Source organism: Echinops telfairi, unplaced genomic scaffold (assembly GCF_000313985.2).
Source record: "Echinops telfairi isolate 266 unplaced genomic scaffold, ASM31398v2 ScPeMD7_5167;HRSCAF=5991, whole genome shotgun sequence".
Taxonomy (NCBI): domain Eukaryota; kingdom Metazoa; phylum Chordata; class Mammalia; order Afrosoricida; family Tenrecidae; genus Echinops; species Echinops telfairi.
The window spans coordinates 642091-664925 of record NW_022109066.1 but is presented as its reverse complement, the minus strand read 5'-3'; the positions used below and the strand labels follow the sequence as shown (position 1 = coordinate 664925).

General features: G+C 45.3%; 1 protein-coding gene across 7 annotated transcripts in view; it reads left to right on the top strand.

Moving 5' to 3' along the window:
- The window catches only part of GRAMD1B (GRAM domain containing 1B), a 235476-nt gene that overhangs the window by 107384 nt on the left and 105257 nt on the right, over window positions 1–22835 (top strand). The window contains exon 1 of one of the 7 annotated variants that reach the window (XM_045295123.1): window positions 3953–3971. The exons of 5 other annotated variants lie outside the window; for them this stretch is intronic. Coding sequence is in view for 1 of the 2 variants with exons in the window: in XM_045295121.1 (XP_045151056.1) it covers window positions 9899–9921 (23 nt within the window). In the remaining variant the exon portion in view is untranslated. Of the gene's footprint in view, window positions 1–3952; window positions 3972–9746; window positions 9922–22835 lie in introns of those variants that run through there. One more of the 7 variants, XM_045295121.1, reaches the window with a different exon arrangement.

Here is a 22835-nt window from a genome sequence, read left to right as displayed (position 1 = left end):
AAAAAAACCAAACTACCTGTTTCTGTGTATGTGTGAATTAATTACTATGTATGAATTTTTAATATACATCTCATTTTACTTATATGTACAAAGTTATGTACACTTTGTTGATATTATCATTCTCAGGTGTAATGTTGCCAACACCCAAATCAAGTAAAGATTAGATTTTTTATATATAAATCATTTTACTGGTGACTCTTACAGCTCTTATAACAATCCACACATCAATGGCATCAAGCACATTTGTACATCTATTGCCATTATCATTTTCAAAACATTTTCCTTCTACTTAAGCCCTTGGTATCAGCTCCTCTTTTTTCCCTCCCTCCCCCTCACCCACGTGAACTCTTGATAAATGATAAATTATTATTGTTTTCATATCTTCTACAGTCCAAGGTCTCCCTAGGTTTTTAAAGGTAGTGAAAATAATAGACAGTCATAATGAAAACATTTGTAAAAATTGGTGTTCAATTTATATCAGAACCGGCTTACAGGAGAATAGTCATTGAGGGGAGCCCCACAGCAAGCCAAGGACTACCTGTAATCTTTAAAATCTATTGGGCCCTCCCTCCTCATTATGCCACATACTGCCTAACCAGCTCCTCCTAATGACCTTGTGGGTTTTTGTTACCTTCAACTTCATGTAGGGGAAGGAGCGGAGATTTGGAGAAAGGATTGCATTTGCTTAAGATCACTTAGCTGTTGTGCACAGATTGGCCCTCAACTCTAATCCCAGAATTCCCCTGCTACACCACAGTACACACCTCAGTGACTGTGTCAGGACTGTGCTAGTTAAGAGTGTAGTTTTTCCAGGCTTGTAATATCTACCAGCTAGCAATATCTCTGCCAACAATGGATTATTGTCTTATGCCCACGGCCAGAAGACATTCACTGTTAAAATGAGTTAGCATTCAACTCATCTGCTTCTCTTTTAAAAAATCATTTTATTGGGGGTTCGTACAACTCTTCTCACAATTCATCCATCCATCCATTGTGTGTTAAGCACATTTGTATATTTGTTGCCATCAACATTCTCAAAACATTTGCTTTCTACTTGAGCCCTTGGTATCAGCTCCTCATTTCTTCCTCCCCTTTCTCCCCCTCCCCCCCATGAACCCTTAGTACTTTATAAATTATTATTTTATCCTATCTTACACTGCCCAGCATCTCCTTTCATCCACTTTTCTGTTGTCTGTGCCCCAGGGAGGAGGTTATATGTAGATCCTTGTAATTGGTTCCCCCTCTCTACCCCACCCTCACTCCACCCTCCTGGTATTGCCACTCTTACCACTGGTCCTGAAGGGATCATCTGTCCTGGATTTCCTGTGTTTCCAGTTCCTATCAGTACCAGTGTACATCCTCTGGTCTAGCCAGATTTGTAAGGTAGAATTGGGATCATGATAATGGGGGAGGGAGGAAGGAAGCATTTAGAAACTAGAGGAAAGTTGTATGTTTCATGAGTGCTACACTGCACTCTGACTGGCTCGTCTCCTCCCCACGACCCTTCTGTGAGGGGATGTCCAGTTGCCTACAGGTGGGCTTTGGGTCCCCAATCTGCACTCCCCTCATTCACAATGATATGATTTTTTGTTCTTTTATGACTGATAAATGATCCCTTTGACACCTCATGATCGCACAGGCTGGTGTGCTTCCTCCATGTGGGCTTTATTGCTTCTGAGCTAGATGGCCACTTGTTTACTTTTAAGCCTTTAAGACCCCAGACGCTGTATCTTTTGATAGCCGGGCACCATCAGCTTTTTTTGCCACATTTGCTTATGCACCCATTTGTCTGCAGCGATCCTATTTGGAAGGTGAGCACACAAGAAACAACAAAGCCCACATGGAAGAAGCACACGGCCATGTGATCATGAGGTGTCAAAGGGGTCAGGTATCAGGCATCAGAGAACAAAAAATCATCTGCTTCTTGACAGTAACACTCGGGTGGAATTTAGTTGAAAATGGAAAATTTCCCATTTGGTGGGAGGATAGTGGGAAGAAGCAGTTGGCTGTGGGTGTGTGAGTGCTCCCTCCCCAAACGAACCTGAGTTCATAGGTGCCCTCCTGAGTCACTAATGCCATCAGTCACCCTAAAGTCTCCTGAGAATAAAACAGGAGGAGCAGGGGGATAATTAGAAATCTGTCAGGAGCGTATGCATGGAGCAGCTGCTCCCACCACTTGGCGGGTATGGCTTCAGTGTGCTTTACTTCAGAGTAGGGGTCTCTTCTGTCTACCAGCAGTGGCAGAGGTCTCCTGATCCAGGACACAATGATGAGCAAGACACAAACATAAACCCACACTGAGCAAGGCAGTCAATTACTGGGGGAAGAGAGACCAATGATTTGGGAGGTGAAGGGTGACAAGGTGGGGTTTCAAAGTTAGGCAGAGAAAGGAATTCTCTGGGAGCTCCTGTTCCTATACTGGCCAGGAGGATCCGTGTCAGTTTCCATGCAGAAGGATGTGAAGAGCTGATTAAACAAGACGGAAAGGTATCTGGGATGTAGACTGGAAGTAAATACCGGAGCGCTTCCCATCTAGGGCCTGACTAGGAAGGCAGTTCCCAAACTGGGTTTAGTGCCCTTGTCTCTTCATTACACACTGCCTCCTCAAGTGGTAGTGGTTGTAATATTGGACTCATTTCCTATGGTGTTCTTGACCTCCCTGTCGTCTGGGTTTCTCTATCAAGAATGTGCGTTTGAATAACCCCTCCTCGGTGGCTTGTTGTGAGAATCCCACTTTGTGAGGTATTCGAGGCCATTTTGAATTCCAATGAACAGTGGCATGTGTCTCTAGAAGCCCCCCCCCCCCCCCCCACCAGACGATCTTCCTACCTTCACTATGTGCCCTGTGTGTTGGTGAGCAAACTGGGGCCAGGTCAAAGCCATCAGGAGGTTGGCTTTGGCCTTGCTCAGTCTGTTGTTGCCTGAAGGAATATTCTGCATGAGCAGATTGCAGAGTCACGGGCAAGAAAGGTGGGGGTAGGTCATGCCATGCCCCTCCCTTTTTTTCTTTTCTTTTTTCCCCTGAGGTCATACAGCTGGAAGGAGCCATTCTTGAAACACACCACTCTCTGCTTGCCCTCCAAGAACTGTGCACACGCCTCTACCTCTGGCCCTTACTGACATGGCCTTTTCTCTGGGATGGCAGGGACTCGATGCCAGTAGGAATGGAACGGGAGCACAGGAGGGGCTGGCTCCGGAGGCTCCATGCTGGGAGCTGACACAGATGAACAGACCAGAAGGCAAGACCAATGCCTGCCGCCCAGACTGTCACCCCAGAGCCAGTGACTAACAGTGGAGGAGGGTGGGGAAGTAAGGGGGAGAGATCAGGGGCGTGCTGGGGAGCACCTGATCAGGCTCAGCTCTGGCCATCTGCCGGTCCCCTCACACAGTGTCTATTTACTGCAAGTTGGAGTTTGGAGGATTCTGGCTGGAGGACCTGGAGGAGGCTTGTTGTTGAAATGGATTGCTTAAGAGGCTGCACCCTCCCCCGCTGCTCCCCTCTTGCTAGTTTCCTGACCTCCAAAATGCTCCTTAAATATAACACTCCCTGGCGCCTGACAACTCCCCTGCCTGAGCTCGGAGCTTTGATTCCCCAATGTGTGACTGCAGCACTACCCTGCCCCAGTTTTGCCAGCTCCTGGAGGCATGCAGCTCTGCCCCAGCGCTGCAGCTCTCCTCTCTTCCACAGTAGCAGGGATGGAGGGGGAGCCGCACAGCACCCAGGAATTGAGATAAGAAGGCAATCTTTTTACCCTTCTGTTTTCTGCTCCAGCTCTGCTCTGAGAGACTTACCCAAGGTCAGGAGGAGGTTTGAGCTTCTGGTAGGATGGAGAGAGCCACAGATGGGGAGGTGTGACTTCGGAGGGCTAAATGCTCCCTGGATGCTGACACGAGTTTAAACTGAAGCCTTAAATGGCGCCGGTATTTGGGTTCCCAAGCTTCCCTCACACTGGAGGTCTGGCTGTCTGAAGGTAAGGTCATTAACAACATGCTCTGGTTGAATGATCTCTCTCACCACTGGAGACCTTGCCCACAAGGCAGTTTAAACTTATAGCAACTCCTATCTGTGCCAGTGCACCTCCTCCGGTCCAGCCGGATATGTAAGGTAGAATTGGGATCATGGTAGTGGGGTGGAGGAAGCATTTAAGAACTAGAGGAAAATCACATATTTCATCGTTACTACACTGCACTCCGATTTGCTCCTCACCTCCCTGCAGCCCTTCTGCAAGGGATGTCCAATTTCCCCCAATGGGCCCTGGGTCCCCACTCTGCACTCCCCCTCATTCACAATGTTAATGATTTTTTTTTTTTGGTCTTTGATGCCTGATACCTGATCCTTTTGCCGCCTTGTCATCTTACAGGCTGGTGTGCTTCTTCCATGTGGGCTTTGTTGTTTCTCAGTTAGATGGCCCCTTGTTTATCTTCCAGCATGTGGGACCCCAGATTCTGTGTAATTTGACAGCTTGGCACCATCCGCTTTCTTCACCGCATTTGCTTATGTACCCGCTTTGTCTTCAGCATTCGTGTTGGGGTAGGTTGGTGTGTTTCTTCCTTGTGAGTTTTGTTGTTTCTTAGCTAGATGGCCTCCTGTTTGTCTTCAAGCCTGTGTACAGATTGTGATGAGTTGTATGAGCCCCTAATAAAATGATTATTTAATAATAATAAAAAAAACTTATAGCAACTCTATGTGTGCCAGGGTAGAACTACGCTCCAGAGAGCTGCAATGGCTGATTTTTCAGAAGTAGATTACCAAGCCGTTTTTTCCAAGGCACCTATAGGGTGAACTTGAATCTTCAACCTTTCTGCCTAGCCAGCAGATTGAGTGGTTCAAGAATGTGATAATATCAGGGTGGGTGAGGTCTTAATGGAGTCTTCTAGAAGGCCAGGAGAATGTTAAAGCTGTTAAAATCATGACGTAAAAGAATCTTTTGCCTAATCTTCATTCCATCCCTAGTAAAATTTAGACAAAACCATTGCAGGCAAGACTGGTATCTTGTGAAGTAATATTTGTTTTACTTGTAAACACAACAAGGTTTTGAGCATTCATGGGTCTCAGAAGACGCATGTTTGATTTTTTGAACTTAAATTTTGGTAAACTCAGGTAACATAAAACATTCTCACTGTCAGTCCTACCACCACCACCCTCCTGGACCTTTCATCAAGTCTGTTCATCAGAGCTCAGCGATCCCAACTCTGAACCCGCATCACACACACACATTGATCGTCCTATGCCAACCAGGTAGGGCCTCACGACAAGGAAGACGAGGCTGACTTGATTCATTGTCTCTTTTCATGCATTGCCTGGACTCTTTTTTCCTGGGACCATGTGAGTCCCCAGAGAACTTGGTGTTTTGAGTTTTATTTTTAACTTGTATTTGTTAAACACTGAGTAGACAGAAAAGAATATTTATAAAATGTGTAAGTTGTGAAGAAAGAAGACAGAAGGAATATGGGTATTCCTCCCACCCGTTGTCAGGGAATAGATACTGACCAAGTTTCTGCTAACCTGTCCTCTTCCCTACCCCTCCATTCGCTTGATTTGTGCTGCCTGTCTTCACAATCGATTGTGGATCAGATTGTTGGCTTCTATAGGGTTTTCATTGGCTGGTTTTCAGAAATAGATCACCAGGCCTTTCTTCTAAAGCTGTCTAGAAGTCTGTTCATCATCATAGCAACACACAAGCTTCTACTGATGGGTGAGTGGTGGCTGCATATGAGATGCATTGTCTGGGAATGAAATCTAGATCACCTGCATGGAATGTGAAAATTGACCAATGAACTGCCACAATTTGTACACATGCACCCCCCACCCCAAAACATGTAATTTCTATCCTAAACACTTGGTGTTTATCTTATGTGCCCTTATCTGTGTTATATTGAATAATAGTTGGTGCATTTTTAATGACCCACTCTCTTCATTCAACATTATATTATAATAACCATCTTATAATATTACAAAATTATACAAAAAACAAACAAAAGAGAAACCAAGCCTAATGTCATCAAGTTGAGTCCAACGCATAAAGACCCTGGAGGACAGAGTGGGATTTCAAAGGCTGTACGTCTTAGCTGCCACGACTTTCTGCTGCCGAGTGGCTGGTGGATTTGAACCACTGACTTACTGGTTAGCCACCAAGTACTTAACTACTGCACCAGCACGGCTCCTTCTTAGTTGCTTGGGGTAGTAATTTGTAAAATTTTAATGTTGTGTCTTATTCCATTTTAAGAAAATACGGCAAGTTTTTTTTATCCTTTTTGTTGTTGATGGGTATTTTTTTGCTTCCAGATTTTTGGGTTTTAGTTTGCTGTTAAGCATAATGTTACTAGGAAATGTCTTATCCTAGTCTCCTAATGTGAGTTTCCTCAAGGCATGGAGTAGAACTTTGGGAGGAATGAATTTCTTCATCTTTCTTACACAATAGCAAATTGTTTGCCTGGTCGTTATATCAATAAACCCTTTGACACCCTCCATTCCAGCTCTTTATATTGTTAGACTGTTTAATGTTTGTCAATAAATGAGTGTGAAGTCTCATTTCATTGGTGTGTCAGCTTTTGTTTACTTGAGTAATGATGAGGTTGAACACTTTTTAATGTATTTGGTGAGCTTTCATGTTTTTTCTGCCAATACGTATTCATGTCACTTTTGTATGTTTCCAACTGTCTCCATTCTCCTTAGTTTCCAAGTATTTTTAATGAATTATATGAACAGTTTCTTTTCAATTATGTATGAGGGGGCTTCAAAAAGTTCAGAGGAAAATAGAATTGAAAGATATTTTTCCCACAAATGTTTTGAAGCCCCTTTGTATGTTGAAAATATCTTCTTAAAAAGCCTTCTGTTATTCTCCTTTATGATTTCATTTGGGGATCAGAAGTTCTTAATTTGACATTGGTTGAATTTGTTACTGTTTTCCTCTCTTTGGACTTTGCTGTTGTTTTGTTGGTGGATGTGAGTTCTTTAGGAAATCCTCAAACTATAATATGTGCTTGGATGTATTGGTAAATTTTAATTTATCAGAAGGATTGTTCTCATTCAATAGCAAATTTAAAACAATGGGTTTTGTGTTTACGAGTTTTTAATCAAGTTTGTTCAGTCTTGTAGCTAGAGTATACACCTCTAGAGCCCAGTTTACGATGAGGTCCAATTATACATCTTATCTCTGGTGGCTTTTGGCATTGTTTCTTGCTCACCATGTTCGGTGAAGTTCTGAAAACCAAAGCATAGTGTCTTAGTTATCAAATGCTGCTGTAACAGAAGCACCGCAAGTGGATGGCATTGATTCTCCTACAGCTTATGAAGCTAGGGTGCAAATTCAGGATGCTGACCCTAAGGGAAGCCTAGGCCCTTGTCTCCCGTCAACATCTGTAGGCTTGTTATTCCTGGAGAACTCCATGTATTTTGGCACTAACCCAATCTGTAGCAATATCCTGCCACATGAATGTAACTAATCCTGCTTCATTAACATCAGAGTTGTGAGGATTTATATGATGATTACATCATGTAACAAAACCCTCGATGAATTGTTAATTCATTAATGCTAGAGTAGAGGATCAGTGAGAGAGAAGAAGGCCATCAAAGAGACAGGTTGACACACAGCTGCAACAATGGGCTCAAAGCAAGCAAGGGGGGTGAGGAAGGCAGAGGGCTTGGCCGTGTGCTATTCTGTTGCATGTAAGGTCAAGAGCAGTCAGACTGGACTTGACGGTACCTAACAGCAATGAGAACAACAAAACGTTGTTAATAATCGTGGCAGAGAGTCGCTTTTCGTTTTTGTTTTCGCAGGTAGCCAAAACCCAAAGTATTTTAACATTTGAAGTTCCGAGGTTGTAATGAAACATTTGGGAAGCTTTGATCCACTTTTCACCTGTTCTACTTGGAGTACTATGAGTGGCATTTGCCTAGGGGTTAGATCACATGGCCTGGGAGGTCCTTTCAGTAAGTGATGTAGGCCATAGAGGGCAACGCTGCATTTCTGGAATCTCTGTGACATGCCTACAGTCAACACCTGTGCATAAAGTCTGGCCTGGCTGTAGATGCATCCGGAAGTCTTGGAAGCATTTGAAAGTGTTTGTCTGGCACAGAGGCAGTGGACGGAAAGAAATCCCATAGACCAGGGTTGTTTGAGGAGTAGACAGATCTCTCAAAGCTTAGTGGTACTTGCACGAGTGTTTCTGCAAGGCCGTCTGGGCACTGGAGGGAGATAGATCCCTGTGTTTTTGTGAGGGTTGAGTAAACGCTGGTATCTAGTGGATTCCAGTTGACAGAGACTGTGTGTCAGAGTAGAATTATGCTCCTTAGGGTTTGCAATGGATGATCTTTCAGAAGTGCGGTGCCAGACCTAAATCTCTATGACTTCCAAATCTATAATTTTTGATTACTGTTTGATCTACACCATGAGTAAGATCCCTCCAAGAAACACTTGCGTGTCAAGCCTCTCTTTCATGCAGGCTCTCCTAGGCAGAGGGCTGCAGAGCAGAATGAGGATACCATGGTGTAGTGCCTGCCTTTATGGAGCATACCTGTTGACAAGGAAGACAGATAATAAACAAAAGACTCCTAAAAAAGATGAGTGTTACCAAGGGGATATGCCCCACCCCCTCACCCCCCCACTACCCCTAGTTTTTCTGAAGGACTTTTACTTTAGAGCACCAAGTGTAGGTGATGGGCATGGAATGTACATGGGTGTCTGTAAACGGCTTGAGGTTATGTTTCAGGATAAAAGCTTATGGTTCATTTGAAGGCTGTTATTTCATTATTAATCTCCTCTTTGTTCATTCTCTCCCATCCACATTACTGACCCAGATAGTAGGAAAAAGGAAGGAAAGGACAAAGGGACCTAGGAAGTTGTTGGAGCTGGAACTCTGAGCTCCAGCTTGCAGGATTTGTAGCCTTCCCACTTTCCAGCACTTTGTGGGTTTGAATGGAATGTGAAAATCCTAGGCAGCGCATCAGTACCTTGCTAGTACTGGTCTGAAGGCTCAGGGAGTTAGTGTAGAGGAGGCGAGTTCTTGGGCCACCTTAAGAGGATCTTTGGCCCCAGGGGACTTCAGTAGGCAAGGACTTCCTTGCCTACAAGTCCTGAAAGTCTTGGAAGGGGACCCTGTTCTCAGTGCTGGGAACTGCTTGGGGTCTTTACAGCACAGCTCACCCCACCCTCCTGAAGTGAAGGTGTGGATTCTATTTAAGGTGGTCTCCTGCAGTCCTCCTCCCCCATCCCAAGACCAAGCATCTCAGTATTAGAGCCATTCCTTGACCTGCTCTTGCAGCCCATTCACTACCACCCCCATCCCCCATCCCACCCCCTCGCCCATCCGGTCCCATCCTGGGGTAAAACTTGTGCTGTGTCTTTAAATGGGCGGCGGAGCCTGGCCGGGGTACTGCAGTGATCCCGGGATTAGATGGAGCTGCGGGAAGAGAGGTGCCTCTGCCAGTTCTGCTGGGTGTTTGCTCTCCTCTGGGCCTCCCCTGGGGTTCTTCCCCGCAAACTGCACCGAGCGGCGTGAGGTGAGGGCGGGCTGGTAGCCGCCAGCATGCCCGTTGGCAGCGGCTCCCCGCCCTGCTCTGCAGCGCTGCCAGTACTGCCCAGCCTCGTTAGACACCGGCAGGGGCAGCCGCAGCTCGGCCCGGGAGCGCCAGCCCCGTGCGAGGCTGGCCAACGCCGCCCCTGCCCCTGAGCCCGGCGTTGCGTTGGCCGAGGGCACCGGAGGCGAAGCAGCCGTGGCAATCCTTCTGGCTGGTGCGCGCTCTCTCGCGCTTTGCTCTCTCCTTCTGTGTTGAAGTCACATTACATGGGAGTCTCTTCTTTGGGGGCTTGGTCCTCCTTTCAAATATGTGCTGGGACGTGCGGAGCGGGCCCGGGGATGCTAAGGACGCGGTCAGTGGATTACCGTGACTGTACTGATGAAAGGGTTCAAGCTGTCCTGGTAAGTAGTGATGAGGCGCCTTCCCTTCCCTCCACTTTCCTCACCCCTGGGCCACCCCCCACAGCATGCAGCAGCATTTGCAACTGTCTCACTCAGACAGCCCCACCTCCCTAGGGAGGGCCTGAGGCCAAGGCTATACATTCTGCGAAGTTGGGGTCCCCTCCCTAACACCCCAGATTCTGACTGCTGCAGTATTTGCTGCCACCATCTTCCTTGGGGACAAGGGTGTTGAGGAAGTTGGGGGACTGTGAAGGGAAGCCAATTGTAGCTGCTGAGGTGGTCCAATGTTGAGGGGCTCAGTTGATCAAGAAAGCAGTTCCTTTGGAAGGGACTGTGCATCCTTACCCCAGACTGACATCTTCAGAGGGGCCTCCTCCCTTCTCCTTTGGGCGCCCTCACCCTGCTGGGCAGCCTCTGACCTTTAAGAGACTATCTAGAGACAGAGTAAGGAGGGGCCAGGATCAGAATGGCTTAGCCTTTTAGGATGCTTGGTGACCAAGGGAGTGTGGACTCCCCCCTACCCTCCGAACACACGCACATTCCTCGGGAGCTTTGCACGCCTTTCTGCCTGGGCTCAAAATTGGGATGGGTACAGCATCTCCTTTGAGGATGTGAGTGGCTGCATTCTACCTGCAGACTTATAGGGAGTGCTTTTGGCACTATATTTTAAAACAAAAGCCGTACCTCTTCCTCTTTTCTCTTGACCCACTGAGGATTAGAAGGGTGCATGAGTTGGCGTTTTCATCTGCTTGAAAGACTGGATTTCCTGGGAAAACGGTGGTGCAGAGGGTTCTGGTACTTCCCATAGGGCCAGCGCATGCAGCTGCCCACAGGCTGGAGGGGAAGGGCTCCTTGGGCTGGCATGGAGCTTCTAAGGGGATTGCGGTTGGCAGTGGCTTCCTGCAGGACTATGTTTCCCAATCCTTTTCAGCCTATAGCCCATGGTGGGGCGTCTCTTAGGTCTGTCCTCTGGGGTTAAGGTTGATGTACACAACTGGTGATGGATAGCAAGCATTTTATCTCATGGAGTTCCTAGCCTGACTCTAGGCTACCTCTGGTTCCCAGAAAACCCCTAGCTTAGATAAACCTTGTCAAAATTAACCTAGTCCAGCCCTCTTCTACAGGCAAGAAGGTCCTTCAGTTGGTCCTGAGAAGATTCTTGGTGGAAGGGAAAGGGAGGAGCTTAGTTCCTCCATACTTACTCTGGAGATCCTTGAGGCCCCAGAGTGGCGAGGGTTGATCACCACCCGGCCATGGGTTCTTTGCTTCAGGATTTGGTACCGCTCCCTCTTCTTTCTGCTTAGCCCTTGCTCTGAAGGCCTTCCTCCAACACAGGGAAAGGGAGGCAGAGGTGTTACATCCTTGCTCCTCCTGCGCTCTGGAGACCAGGTACCCTGTGCCTCCTGGTTTAGGAACTGTTAGCTGAGTCTGTCACTGTGAATTCCAGGCCTGGGTCAGCTGCCCAAGACCCTTTGAGGAACAAGGCTGGGTCTGTGACTTAGAGGAAGGCTCCCAAGAGAACCCTCAAATGTTGCTGGGAGAGCCAGGGCACCGGCTGCTCACCAAAAGTCACTCTGCCGTCCTCAGTGCTCTGCTGTCAGCACCCCCAGCGTGGACAGAGGGGTAGCTTGGCTGTCATTCAGGATGAGGCATCACTGTTAGACCTAAAGCTGCTGGGCTGAGCCTGGATTTGTCCCTCAGGGACATGCAAAGATGTTTGCCTGTAAGACTCTACCCTGCCTATCTCTTGATGCATTTCAACAATAAAAATAGCGTTAACCTGGGAAGTGGAATGGGGGTAACCTTGTCCTCTCCAGCCAAAGTAAAGTTTACACATGTAGAAAAATTGTGTCTTTTTTATTTGCCTGTATATTGTTGGGACCTGAGGTCTACCACCTCATTATGCCCAGAGACATTCTTTGGTCCACTTTGGCTTCAGTGTTGTAGTTGCATTGTGGATGTTTCAGTTTGACGTGCCACACTCTTTGGAAGTGTCACATGAGTATTTCCTACTTTTGGTGGAAACAAAAGGGCAATGAACTTGCTGCCTTGTTCTGAAAGGTACTGACTTCACATGGAAGATAATGGGATTGATTAACTTTCTAATGTTTTTCCCCCCTTAATGTTTGAGTCTTCACTGGAAACATTTTTTGGAACACCTGCTATATGTTAGGAATATTTAAAATGATCAATAGTGATGAGAATATTGCCCAAGTTCAATTGCCATTGAACTGATTTGGTTTCTTGGCAATGCCGTGTTTATAGTACAACTGTGTTCTATAGAATGTTCAGTCATTGATTTTTCTTTTTCTGAGGTAGTGCTCCAGGCGCTCTTAGGTGCCTCTCCATAGGCTCAAACTTCCAACCTTTTAGTTAACAGTTGAGCATGTTAAGTGCACCACCCAGAGACTTCAAGAATCTTGACAACTCATGTTGATCACTTACTATGAGTCAAGCACCACAGAAAGAACTTTACATGCATTATCTCACATAATGCTTTCACAGCATTGATTATGACCGCCATTTTACAGATGGGGAGACTGAGGCACAGAGAAGTTACGTGACCTTCATGTGGATGTGCCAATAGGAATCAGATTTTGGATTTGAAATGAGGTCACTTTTTCGTGATTCAGGGGCTGTTGGTCACTCTTCTATAAGGCATTCTCCCTCTACTAGGGTGACTGTTTTCTCTGCTGCTTTGCCTGATTTCATTGGGTTCGTGGAATTCATATTCTCACACTTATAGCAATGCATTATCTCATCTGATCCTTTGTTTTTATTATTATTTTTTTAACCATTTTATTTGGAGCTCATACAACTCTTATCACAATCCATACATACATCCATGTGTCAAGCACATTTGTACATTTGTTGCCCTCATCATTCTCAAAACATTTGCTTTGTACTTGAGCCCTTGGTATCAGCTCTTCATTGTTTCCCCTCCCTCCCCGCTCTCCCCCAATGAACCCTCGATAATTTATAAATTATTATTATTTTGTCATATCTTAAACTGTCTGGCATCTCTCTTCACCCACTTTTCTGTTGTCCATCCCCCAGGGAGGAGGTTATATGCAGATCCTGTAATCGGTTTCCCCTTTCTACCCCACCTTCCCTCCACCCTCCTGGTATACCTACTCTCATTATTGGTCCTGAGGGAGTTATCTGTCCTGGATTCCCTGTGTTTCCAGCTCTGATCTGTACCAGTGTATGTACATCCTCTGGTCTAGCCAGATTTGTACGGTAGAATTGGGAACATGATAGTGGGGGGTGGGGTGGGAGAGGCATTTAAGAACTAGAGGAAAGTTGTATATTTCATTGTTGCTACACTGCATGCTGACTGGCTGGTCTCCTCCCCACTACACTTCCGTAAGGGGATGTCCAGTTGCCTACAGATGGGTCTTGGGTTCCAACTCCGCACTTCCCCTCATTCACCATGATGTGATTTTTTTGTTCTTTGATGCCTGATACCCGATCCCTTATATAACCTTGTGAAGCAGCTGGTATCACAATTTTTGAGCTAGGGAAACTGAGGTACAGAGTAACAAAGTGTTTTGACTTAATTAATTCAGGTCACTAGTGAGAGCACCAAGTTCAAACTCTTATTTCAGTGTTAGGACTCCCATAGCAACAAGGAGGTATGTGTTTGTTAGACCTGTGTTCCTAGAGAGCAGATTCAAGGTTTTTAACTCCATTTATTTATTTTACAAATGTTGATTGAGGTTTTATTGTTTTCATCGTGCATAAGTATTTGGGGAAATACAAATTGGTACAGGAGGGCTTCAGAAAATATGTGGAAAAATGGAATTGAAAGGTAATGGAATTTTTCCATGGACTTTTAACATCCCGTCACCCCACGCCTAACCCCCAACCCCCATCGTAAAAGACATTGCCTTGACTTTCTGAGGACAGGCAGTGTACATACATGCACACACACACACATACACACACAGCCTGCAATTCCAGATAACAATTGCTAAGGGACAGCAAATAAGTGCATTGCATAGCAAGTGCTCTAGAAATTGAGCAGAGATTGAAGTCCTTTTCAGCTGGCTGGAGGAGAAGTTTCTGGGAGCAATTCGAACTTGAATGAAGATCTTGATGTCTGGGCAGTATTAGGTAAGTGAGGTTGGGTTTTGTAGACTCATGGCACCTCATGAAGCCACAAGCTGGCCACTATGGGACCTCTCAGAGAAAGGTGATTATTTGTGTGTGGATGTGATTGACAGGTGACTGGTCTGTGAGATAGACATGAGCCGCTGAATTCCTACCCCCTGCCCCTGAACCATTATGGCAGGGATTTAGGTTTTTGTCAAAGGAAGATTTCTTCTTTGCATAACTTGGTTAGCAAGGTCAAGGCAGAAGTATTGGAGATTCAGAAAGGAGGTGACTCAGGCAGACAGATCAAGGTTGTGATGCAAACAGCTCTGTGTCAAAAAGCTCTCTTGTTTTTTATATATAATTCTCCTTCATGCCGACATGGGTGTGTCAGACATGAAGATGGCTCTAGTTCCTCAGCTTCAGGAGGAAGCCTGCTACATCCTGGACTGCTCTCTCTCGACAGATTGCTATGGCCCCACAGGAACTGGCAAACTAGTGTGGCGTCTGTCTCCATTCTCTCCGGTCCTTTCTCTTGGTCTCCACATCTGTTGGAATGGGATATGCAGTGTTCACAATGCCTGGGCACTGGGACCGACTTCTAAGAAAGTCAAGATGCTGGAAGCATTTGATTCTGTGAAAACGTCAAGTCTGAGCGAGGGAGAGAGTGTAGATCTTAACACCTAGCAGGTGAAGCATTTTCATAGCGAAGTCTGAGTCCACAGAAGAGAGACGTTTTGAGTTTCTCTTTGTGAGTGAGCACTCTTGATACCGCCACACTGTCCCCCTGACCCCAGCCCAGCCCCGAAGATGATGTGAGAAAACTTTCCTATATTCTTAACTGGGAGCTGGTATAGAATTTATCGTTTGCACTCCCTTCTATTTTATATAGATCAGTGGTCATCCATTTTGTATTCGCTACTGAAGGTCAGTTGTCTAGTATACTTTTTCCTCTTCAAAGCTGCTCATGAATGAAGCTTGGTTCCTTCTTCCGGTTTTGTTTGAACCCATGAAAGAAGAAATGGTGAGGTTGCAAAAGGAGGGATTTAAATTAATCACAGGAAAATGTTTGGAAATATTGCCTCTGGGGGGCTCAGATCAGGATTCATGTATGTCTTGTGATGCCCTTTTCTGTGAGAAGTTTATTCGGGAGCAGAGAGAAGCCCTGGGGTGGGCCTACACAACTCCATTAGCTCATAGATTGTGAGATGTTTCACTTCCCAGAAAGTAAGTTGCACTGTGGTAGAGGTGCTCAGTGCTCAGTGGCTGGGAAGAACAACAACAACAACAATCCCCAACAACAATCCCCAAACCAACCTTACAACCTTCAAGCTACTTCCCGTGCGTAGCAACCCCGTAGGGCAGAGTAGAACTTCACCCTTGGGTTTCCAACTCTGTAATCCTTACGTCTTTCTCCTACGGGGCAGCTGGTGGATTTGAACGACTATCCTTTCAGTTAGCAGCAAGTGCTTTGATCACTGCACCACCAGGGCTGCATTGGATCTGAGTCTTGCGCCCACCTTTTGAGCTGCTGTGAGGCCTTGGTGGGTCGCTTCTGCTTGCCCTAGGTGGTGGTGGTTTTGCAAGTGGGATTAAATAACAGTGGCGGGCAGATTAGTTGGCTCTCCTTTATACTGATGGTTTAGAAAAAGGCCATGGGTCTGATCGAGCAGGTTGCTTGTGATGTGGATGCTGGTACAATTCTGAAGCCAGCAGGCTTCATAAACCTTCATTTGAAAATATTAAACACTCATTTACAAACACTCCCCAGCAGGCACACCCTCCTGCTAATGGAGTGAGATTTACTTTATTATTTGATGGGAGAGAAATCTGAGTTCCCCAATGTCTGGCAAACCCAGGTCATTGAGTGCTGATTATCTAAGTATATGCGTCTTTTGAGTGAGCTGGCCAGCTCAGGGCAATGACCACCTCTTCTGACTACAGATATTCTAGGAAAAAATCGCTTTTACCCTGGTTCCTGCTTTGGGAAGCATTACCTGGCTTGAAGGGACTCCCGGGGGCTAGACTGCTAACCAAAAGGTCAGTGTGCAATTTTAGCCCACTAGTTGGAAACAGCTGCATAGCTCATAGCACCAACTACCTGGCTTGAAATAATCAGACGCCGATGCTGGTGTCTTTGTTTTGGTATTGCTCATTGGCATCATGTAAACTTCTGGGTGGCGGAGATCTGGTCAAATAAGCTGGTTTAGGAGCGCATGAGGTGCTTTGATGTTCCTCGCTGCTGGGAGGCTGGGGCCTTCTGATTGCACCGCTGGAGGTTATGGTTGGGAGTTCCTCATGAGAAGTCTGAAAAAGAGACCGAAACTTCTGATGTCTCTTGCTGGATTATTCAGAAGGTTCTACATTGATTGTTTCATTTTTTTTTTCTCCTTTTCTGTTTCTCATCCCTAAATGAGTTGTTAAGGAAAAGGGACAAACTAGAAGATGCTAGTTGTGTTTGTTGATTCTTACTGCTCTTCTTTTCTGTTTGCAGATGTTTAATTCAACAGGGTTGCTAGGTAACAACCACTACCACTGCCCCACCTTCAAACTTATGCTAAATTCATCCTAAGAGTTTTTTGTCTTTCCCATTCTTCCTTTCTCATTATTTCTTCCCGTCCTTTCCTTTCGAAGACTTTGCTGAATTCTAAGAGAGAACTTGAGTACAAATATTGGACGACTCAGAATTTTATACTGTAGCATTATTGATTTATACTGTAGCATTATATGTGTCTGTTCATTTGTAGAAATAGGGAAACAACTTGGTTATCATTGATGATTGGAAATGTGAATGCTGTCCACTGTGGTAGTGGCTTTGTAGCTCCTGCAGCAGAAGAATATCCTCGTAAAAAGGCAATTACATTTTGATCTATAACAGAAAGGACACAAATGAAGAGACCCATGGGAGGAGGTCTGGGAGGGTTCCTAATGTGGAAATTCCATATCCCAGACACAGGACCAACCGGGAAGCCCATTAAATTCAGATTTCTACTGTCCATCATAAAGTTTTGTTGGAACACAGACACACCTATTTAATTATTTCTTGTCCATGGCTGCCTTTATGATCTTCCAACTCAGAATATTTATTTACTTGGCTCATTACAGAAAAAAAATGTATTGACCCGCAGCCTTTGCCAATCTCTGTCATCTCATTTCTCCTCGCCTAGCCCTTCTTGTCTTACCTTCTGCAACAGCACCCCCACATTGTTTACCCCGCTGAGCTATGAGCCCCCTAACACAAACACCGCCGTCGACTGACGCAGAGCCACCTGTAGGACAGACTGGAACTGCCCTTGGGGGGTTCCTGGTTGTGAATCCTTATAGAAGCAGACGGCCTCTTCCTCCTCCTTTCCAGTGACTCAGTGGTTTCGTGCTGCCAACTTTGGGGTGAGCAGCCCAACACGGACGTGACACACTGCCCCACGAGGGCTCCAATAAGCTCCTTAAACCAAAACTAAACCACCTGCCATCAAGTCAGTTCCAACTCAGAGTGACCATATAGGACAGAGTAGAATTGCTCCGGTTTCGGAAATTATAAATTTTCATCTAGCTTCTTCAGAGCCACTACTGGGTTTGAACCATCAACCTTGTGGTTAGTCTCCCGATTCTCTTATTTGTCATCTTCTTGTCTGAGTTGATCCTCAATAAATATAAGCTGAAAAACAGTAAATTAGTTTAGGCTAGGATCCATCAACTCGAGCTTTGGGCTAAACCTAGCGTGCCACCTTTCTGTAAACAAACTTTCATTAGAGCATGACTATGGCTTTTTTTCTTCTTTTCTTGTCTTGTGAACTAGGTAGAGGTTTACGTTTCCAGTCCTCAACCTTGTGGCCATGTTCTTTGGTTTACATATTGTCTATGGTTGCTCTCTTGCTACCACAGCAGAGTTGAGAATTGACAATAGAGACCTATGGCCAGCATTGCTAAAATATTGTAATCTATCCCTTAACAAAAGTCTGCTGCCAAGTACAGATACTTCCCAAGTGCAGCAGTCAGGTAGATTAATATGCACTAACTCCGAGCTGCCAGTCCTGTTCTAGGTACTATAGCAGCAATAGTGATGATAATAAAGATATTCATAATACTAATGGCTAATACTTATACAACAACTTATATTTGAGATATATCTTCTAAATATCTCATAGATAATTGGGTTTAAAAAGAATTTTTTTTGAAGTTTTGTACCATTAGTATAGGGCTTTGGTGACTCAGTGACTCACTTCCATGATGGAGTTCAGGTTTGATTCCCAGCCATTGACCTCGTGGACAGCCACCACCCATTTGCTAGGGGAGGGTTGTGTGTTGCTATGATGTTGAATAGTTTTTATTGCTGCTTCCAGACTAAGATGGACTCATAAGAAAGGCCCGATCTGTTAATAGAAAGCCGATGGATGACAGCAGTCTGCTCCTCTTGCACATGGGTCCAGCGACTGACTCAGACAGTCATACTATTACTATAGAGATTTTGCTGATGCACAGACTAAGGCACAGAGAGGTCAAGCAATCTGCGCAGCATCTCCCTGGCAGAAAGTTTTAGAGCAGGCTTTCTGACTGCATGGTCCATGCTCAACCACCACAAATACAAAACAAGCTCAAAACCAAACTCCCTGCCATCCAATCCCTTCTGACTCATAATGACCCCATAGGACACAGGAGAACTGTGCCTGTGGGTTGTTGAAATTGTCCCTCTTTACAGGAGTTGAAAGCCTCATTATCCTGGGGGGCAGCTTGTGGTTTAAAATTGCTGACCTTGTGGGTGGCAGCCCACTAAGCCACCAGGGCTTCTTTACAAACTACAGACCAACTGGACTATGGGGGTTCTGCCAAAAGAAGAAACTAATGCTGAGGAAATATTGCAGGGTGACTTATGAAGTTACCATTATAATGATATAAATTATGAATGTTCCATACAGGTCAGAACAGGTAGAAGAGTGCAGTAATCGCAAAATAAATAGAGTGGGCTGATGGAGAAGAAGGTGGGGTGTGGGTTGATTCCTAAAGGATAGAGGCCTGGAATTTATTCAAGAGAGAGTAGAGCAGTGGTTCTCAACCTTCCTAATGCCGCAACCCTTTAATACAGTTCCTCATGGTGTGGTGACCCCCAACCATAAAAATTTTTTTGTTGCTACTTCATAACTAATTTTGCCACTGCTATGAATCGGGCAACCCCTGTGAAAGGGTTGTTCGGCCCCCAGAGGGGTCACGACCCACACGTTGAGAATCACTGGAGTAGAGGGTCTACCAGCCAAGGAAGGAGCAGGAACTGGGCCACGGACACTAGATAGAGCGAGGGCCGTGTTGCTGAGAGGGAGCACTGAGCAGTCTGATGAGAACATAGAATCCTGGGATGTAGGGGTAGATTGAGTGACAAAATAGGGCTTCCTATGGACATCCTCAAGACTGAGCCCAAGGCACTTAGACTCAGCCGAAAGAAACCCCAGGGCGTGGGAGGTGTGTGGGAATGTCCCTCTCAGCTGGGTGGGCCAAGATGCTCTGGGCCTGGGAGAACTAGAGAGAGCATCATTTGGTAACCTCTGGGAAAGTATAGTTGTAGAAATTACCATAAGGATGCTTCAAAGCAGTTTCCATTTTTCTCTCTCATACTCCTTCCACAGCCATATCAGAAAGGTCGGGCAAGTGTTGATGCCAATTTTACAAGTAAAAAAACTGAGGTTTCAATAACTGACCCAATGACAGTCCTGGCAGAGCTGGGATAAAGCCGAAGGTGATTAGCACCACAGCCTCTACAGTGTACAGATCTTGAATAAGTTCAAAAAGGCTGCTTATTTGGGTAGAAATCTGGAGCTTTAAATGAAACAATTGTGGAAGGGCTGGCAGAGAAGGATGGTGGGGTTCCCCACATCAGTAGGTCCTATGTAGCACAGTCTCTCCACTGGAACCCCAGTCAGTGGTGACCGTCACTTCAAGGCCGGGGGAAAGTTTCTTAAAAATAAAAAGATTGTATGAGAGGACTTCAAAAAGCTCATGGAAAATTTGAACTAAAATATTATGGAATTCTTCTGTGAACATTCGGAAGCCCCCTTGTATATGATGTTTCTGTGCCATTTAAAGAACAATACATTAATAACATTGTAAATTCAAAAATAAAACCAAACCAATTGCTGTTGGGTGGACTTTACTTAAGGCATACTCTGTATGTCAGAGTAGAACAGTTTTCAATGACGAATTTTTCAGAAATAGATTGCTAGAGTTTAATTCCAGGGCATCTCTGGATGGACCAGAACTGCCAGCGTTTCCATTAGTAGGGAGCACATTACCATCTGCCACCCAGGGACTCCACTGACGAATCACCACGTGTTCTTCTAAGATTTAAGGAACTGCTCAAAGGCTGGGAAGATAAGCCTTAGAGAGAGTGCAGATCCTGGGAGATTGACTGGGTTCCTGAGTCTGGGTTTGGGATGCCTGCATCTAGAAAAAGTGGGTTGTGCTCAGTGCCTCCTCTTCAGCTGGCACCTCTTTTCATATCCCGGGTGAGGATGGCTTCGTCACAACCTAGGGCTGCCTCCCTTGCTGACCAGTTGTCTGTCTATGGGAAGATTATTTCCTTCTCTAAGCCTCAGTGGTCTTACATACAACACGAGACTAAGCAGACGCTGTAGGACTGTGGAGGTCATATATGTGATTGTACTTAGAAGATGCTTGGTACATTGTACTCACCCAAGAAATGTTCACTGCCATTAAGTTTTTTCTTTTATGTTTGGAATTTGTCCAAAGAGAACATGGTCCCAGCCCGTGTCCTTCATACACGGTTTCGCATATCCTCCATGGACACTCTAATCATGATTGTTCTGTGACGCAGTGGTTCCCTGCTGGCTGCTCACCAGAAGGTCAGCGAGTCCACCCTTCCAGCAACTCCTTAGGAGAAAAGATGCAGCCACCTGCCCCAGTCAACATTGCATCGTAGCGAACCCTGTGGGTCATTGCTGCTCTGTCCTATAGGGGGCTGCTTTTAGTCAGAATCAACTCAACAACAGGCAATAGCAGTAGCCATCGCAGCGCAAAACCTCTAGTAGTTCTTTCCTTGCCTTTGCCCTTCCTTTCAAGTCAACAGCTTCCCGGATCATTTGTTTTCATTTCATGGCTGCAACTCTTTCATCTCTGGGCCCACGTGGGAAGGTGCGGTCACTTGATTATGCAACAGGAGACTGGGGACTTGGTTTAACCAATTATTGAGGGTGTGGCCTTGGCCAAGACACCAGTACACCTATCTCTAGGATTAAAGTAGAGATACCATCTTTTTTTGCATGTTCATGCTAATCTCTAAACTAGAAGACTTTTAATATTCTTCCTAAATTACTACTGGATTAGTCCAATGTATTCTTTAATGCATAAATTTATTTGCTTGCTCAATAAACAGTTCTTGAACCCCCACTGGGGTAGGAGAACAAAAGTGAGTGGACCTGGACCTTGCCCTGGAGCAGCGGTTCTCAACCTGTGGGTTGCCACCCCTTTGGGGTCGCCCGATTCATAACAGTAACAAAATGACAGTGATGAAGTAGCAACGAAAATGATGTTATGGATGGGGGGGTCACCACCACATGAAGAACTGTATGAAAGGGTGGCGGCCTAGGAAGGTGGAGAACCCCGGCCCTAGAGGGGCCCCTTTAGTAGTGGCGGGGCTGGAGTAAGTGCCCACTCAGACAGGCTCTCACCAGTGCTACACAGTATAGGAAAATTCCCTGAGAGGACCCAGATGCTTCTCCTGCTGTGCTGCAAACAGATTTATCTTTCACTTAAGATCTTTTGGGGGCCCTTCCTCCTGGGACTGACAGCCTTACTGTTTCATAATCGCTTCCCTGTAGCGAACTGAAATTTTTATCCCTTCGGAATGGTCATAGTTTATGTCCTGGGGGCATTACAGTGTGACATGCAAAACCGCATTGTGTTGCAGAGGCTGGGCTTCGAGACCTCAAGATGGAAATTTGGGGAACTGTGACCATTGCTTTTTTTAAAAGTGACCATCTTTGCTGGTTGTGTATTATTTTTCTCAGCCGTGTTTTTGGCTCCCAAAATACTACATTTCCTTCTTTCTTTTGCATCTATTAACTCTGGCATGTTCAAGTGGATTTCCCCCACCTTCTTTTACTCTTCTGAATTCATTGACCAGGAATTTTTACTTTCATTTTGCTTTAGTTATCAACAGTGAAAAAGAATTTGTACTCTGGTGAGGCCCCCATTAGTAATAAGAGATAACCACTGCCATTCAGCTATTGAGTAGGCTTTGTGTAAACAATTATGTTTGTAGCAGCAATGATAGTACTCCTTTTTGCAAAAATCCGTTCATGGAGAAATAAATATTCAGCTCTGTTACATGCTGAGCGTGTGGTGAGTGAAATTGCAGAATGAAATTTTCTTGCTTGCTTTTGCTTGAAATGCTTCCCCTGGCTACATTTTCTTGAGTATGTTGCCAACCATAAGTTATGAATACTTTAGAGGTGGTCATTCCTGCTAGTTTTAATTAATAAATGTCTTCACCAAACATAACCATTATTGCTCAGAAGAAAAACAAACCCAACTTCCATGTCTGTACCTCCTTCTCTTTATTCCCGGAATGAACTGTTGTTTGTTGTTAATTTTGACTCACGGTGACCTTGAGTATTCAAACTGGACTACTTCTCAGGGTTTCAAGGCCAAGTCCTCTCAGAAGCAGATCACCAGGCATATCTTTTTTTTTCTTTTTTAATCATTTTATTGGGAGCTTGCACAACTCTTATCTTAATCCATACATACATCCATTGTGTCAAGCACATTTGTACATTTGTTGCCCTCATCATTCTCAAAACATTTGCTTTCTACTT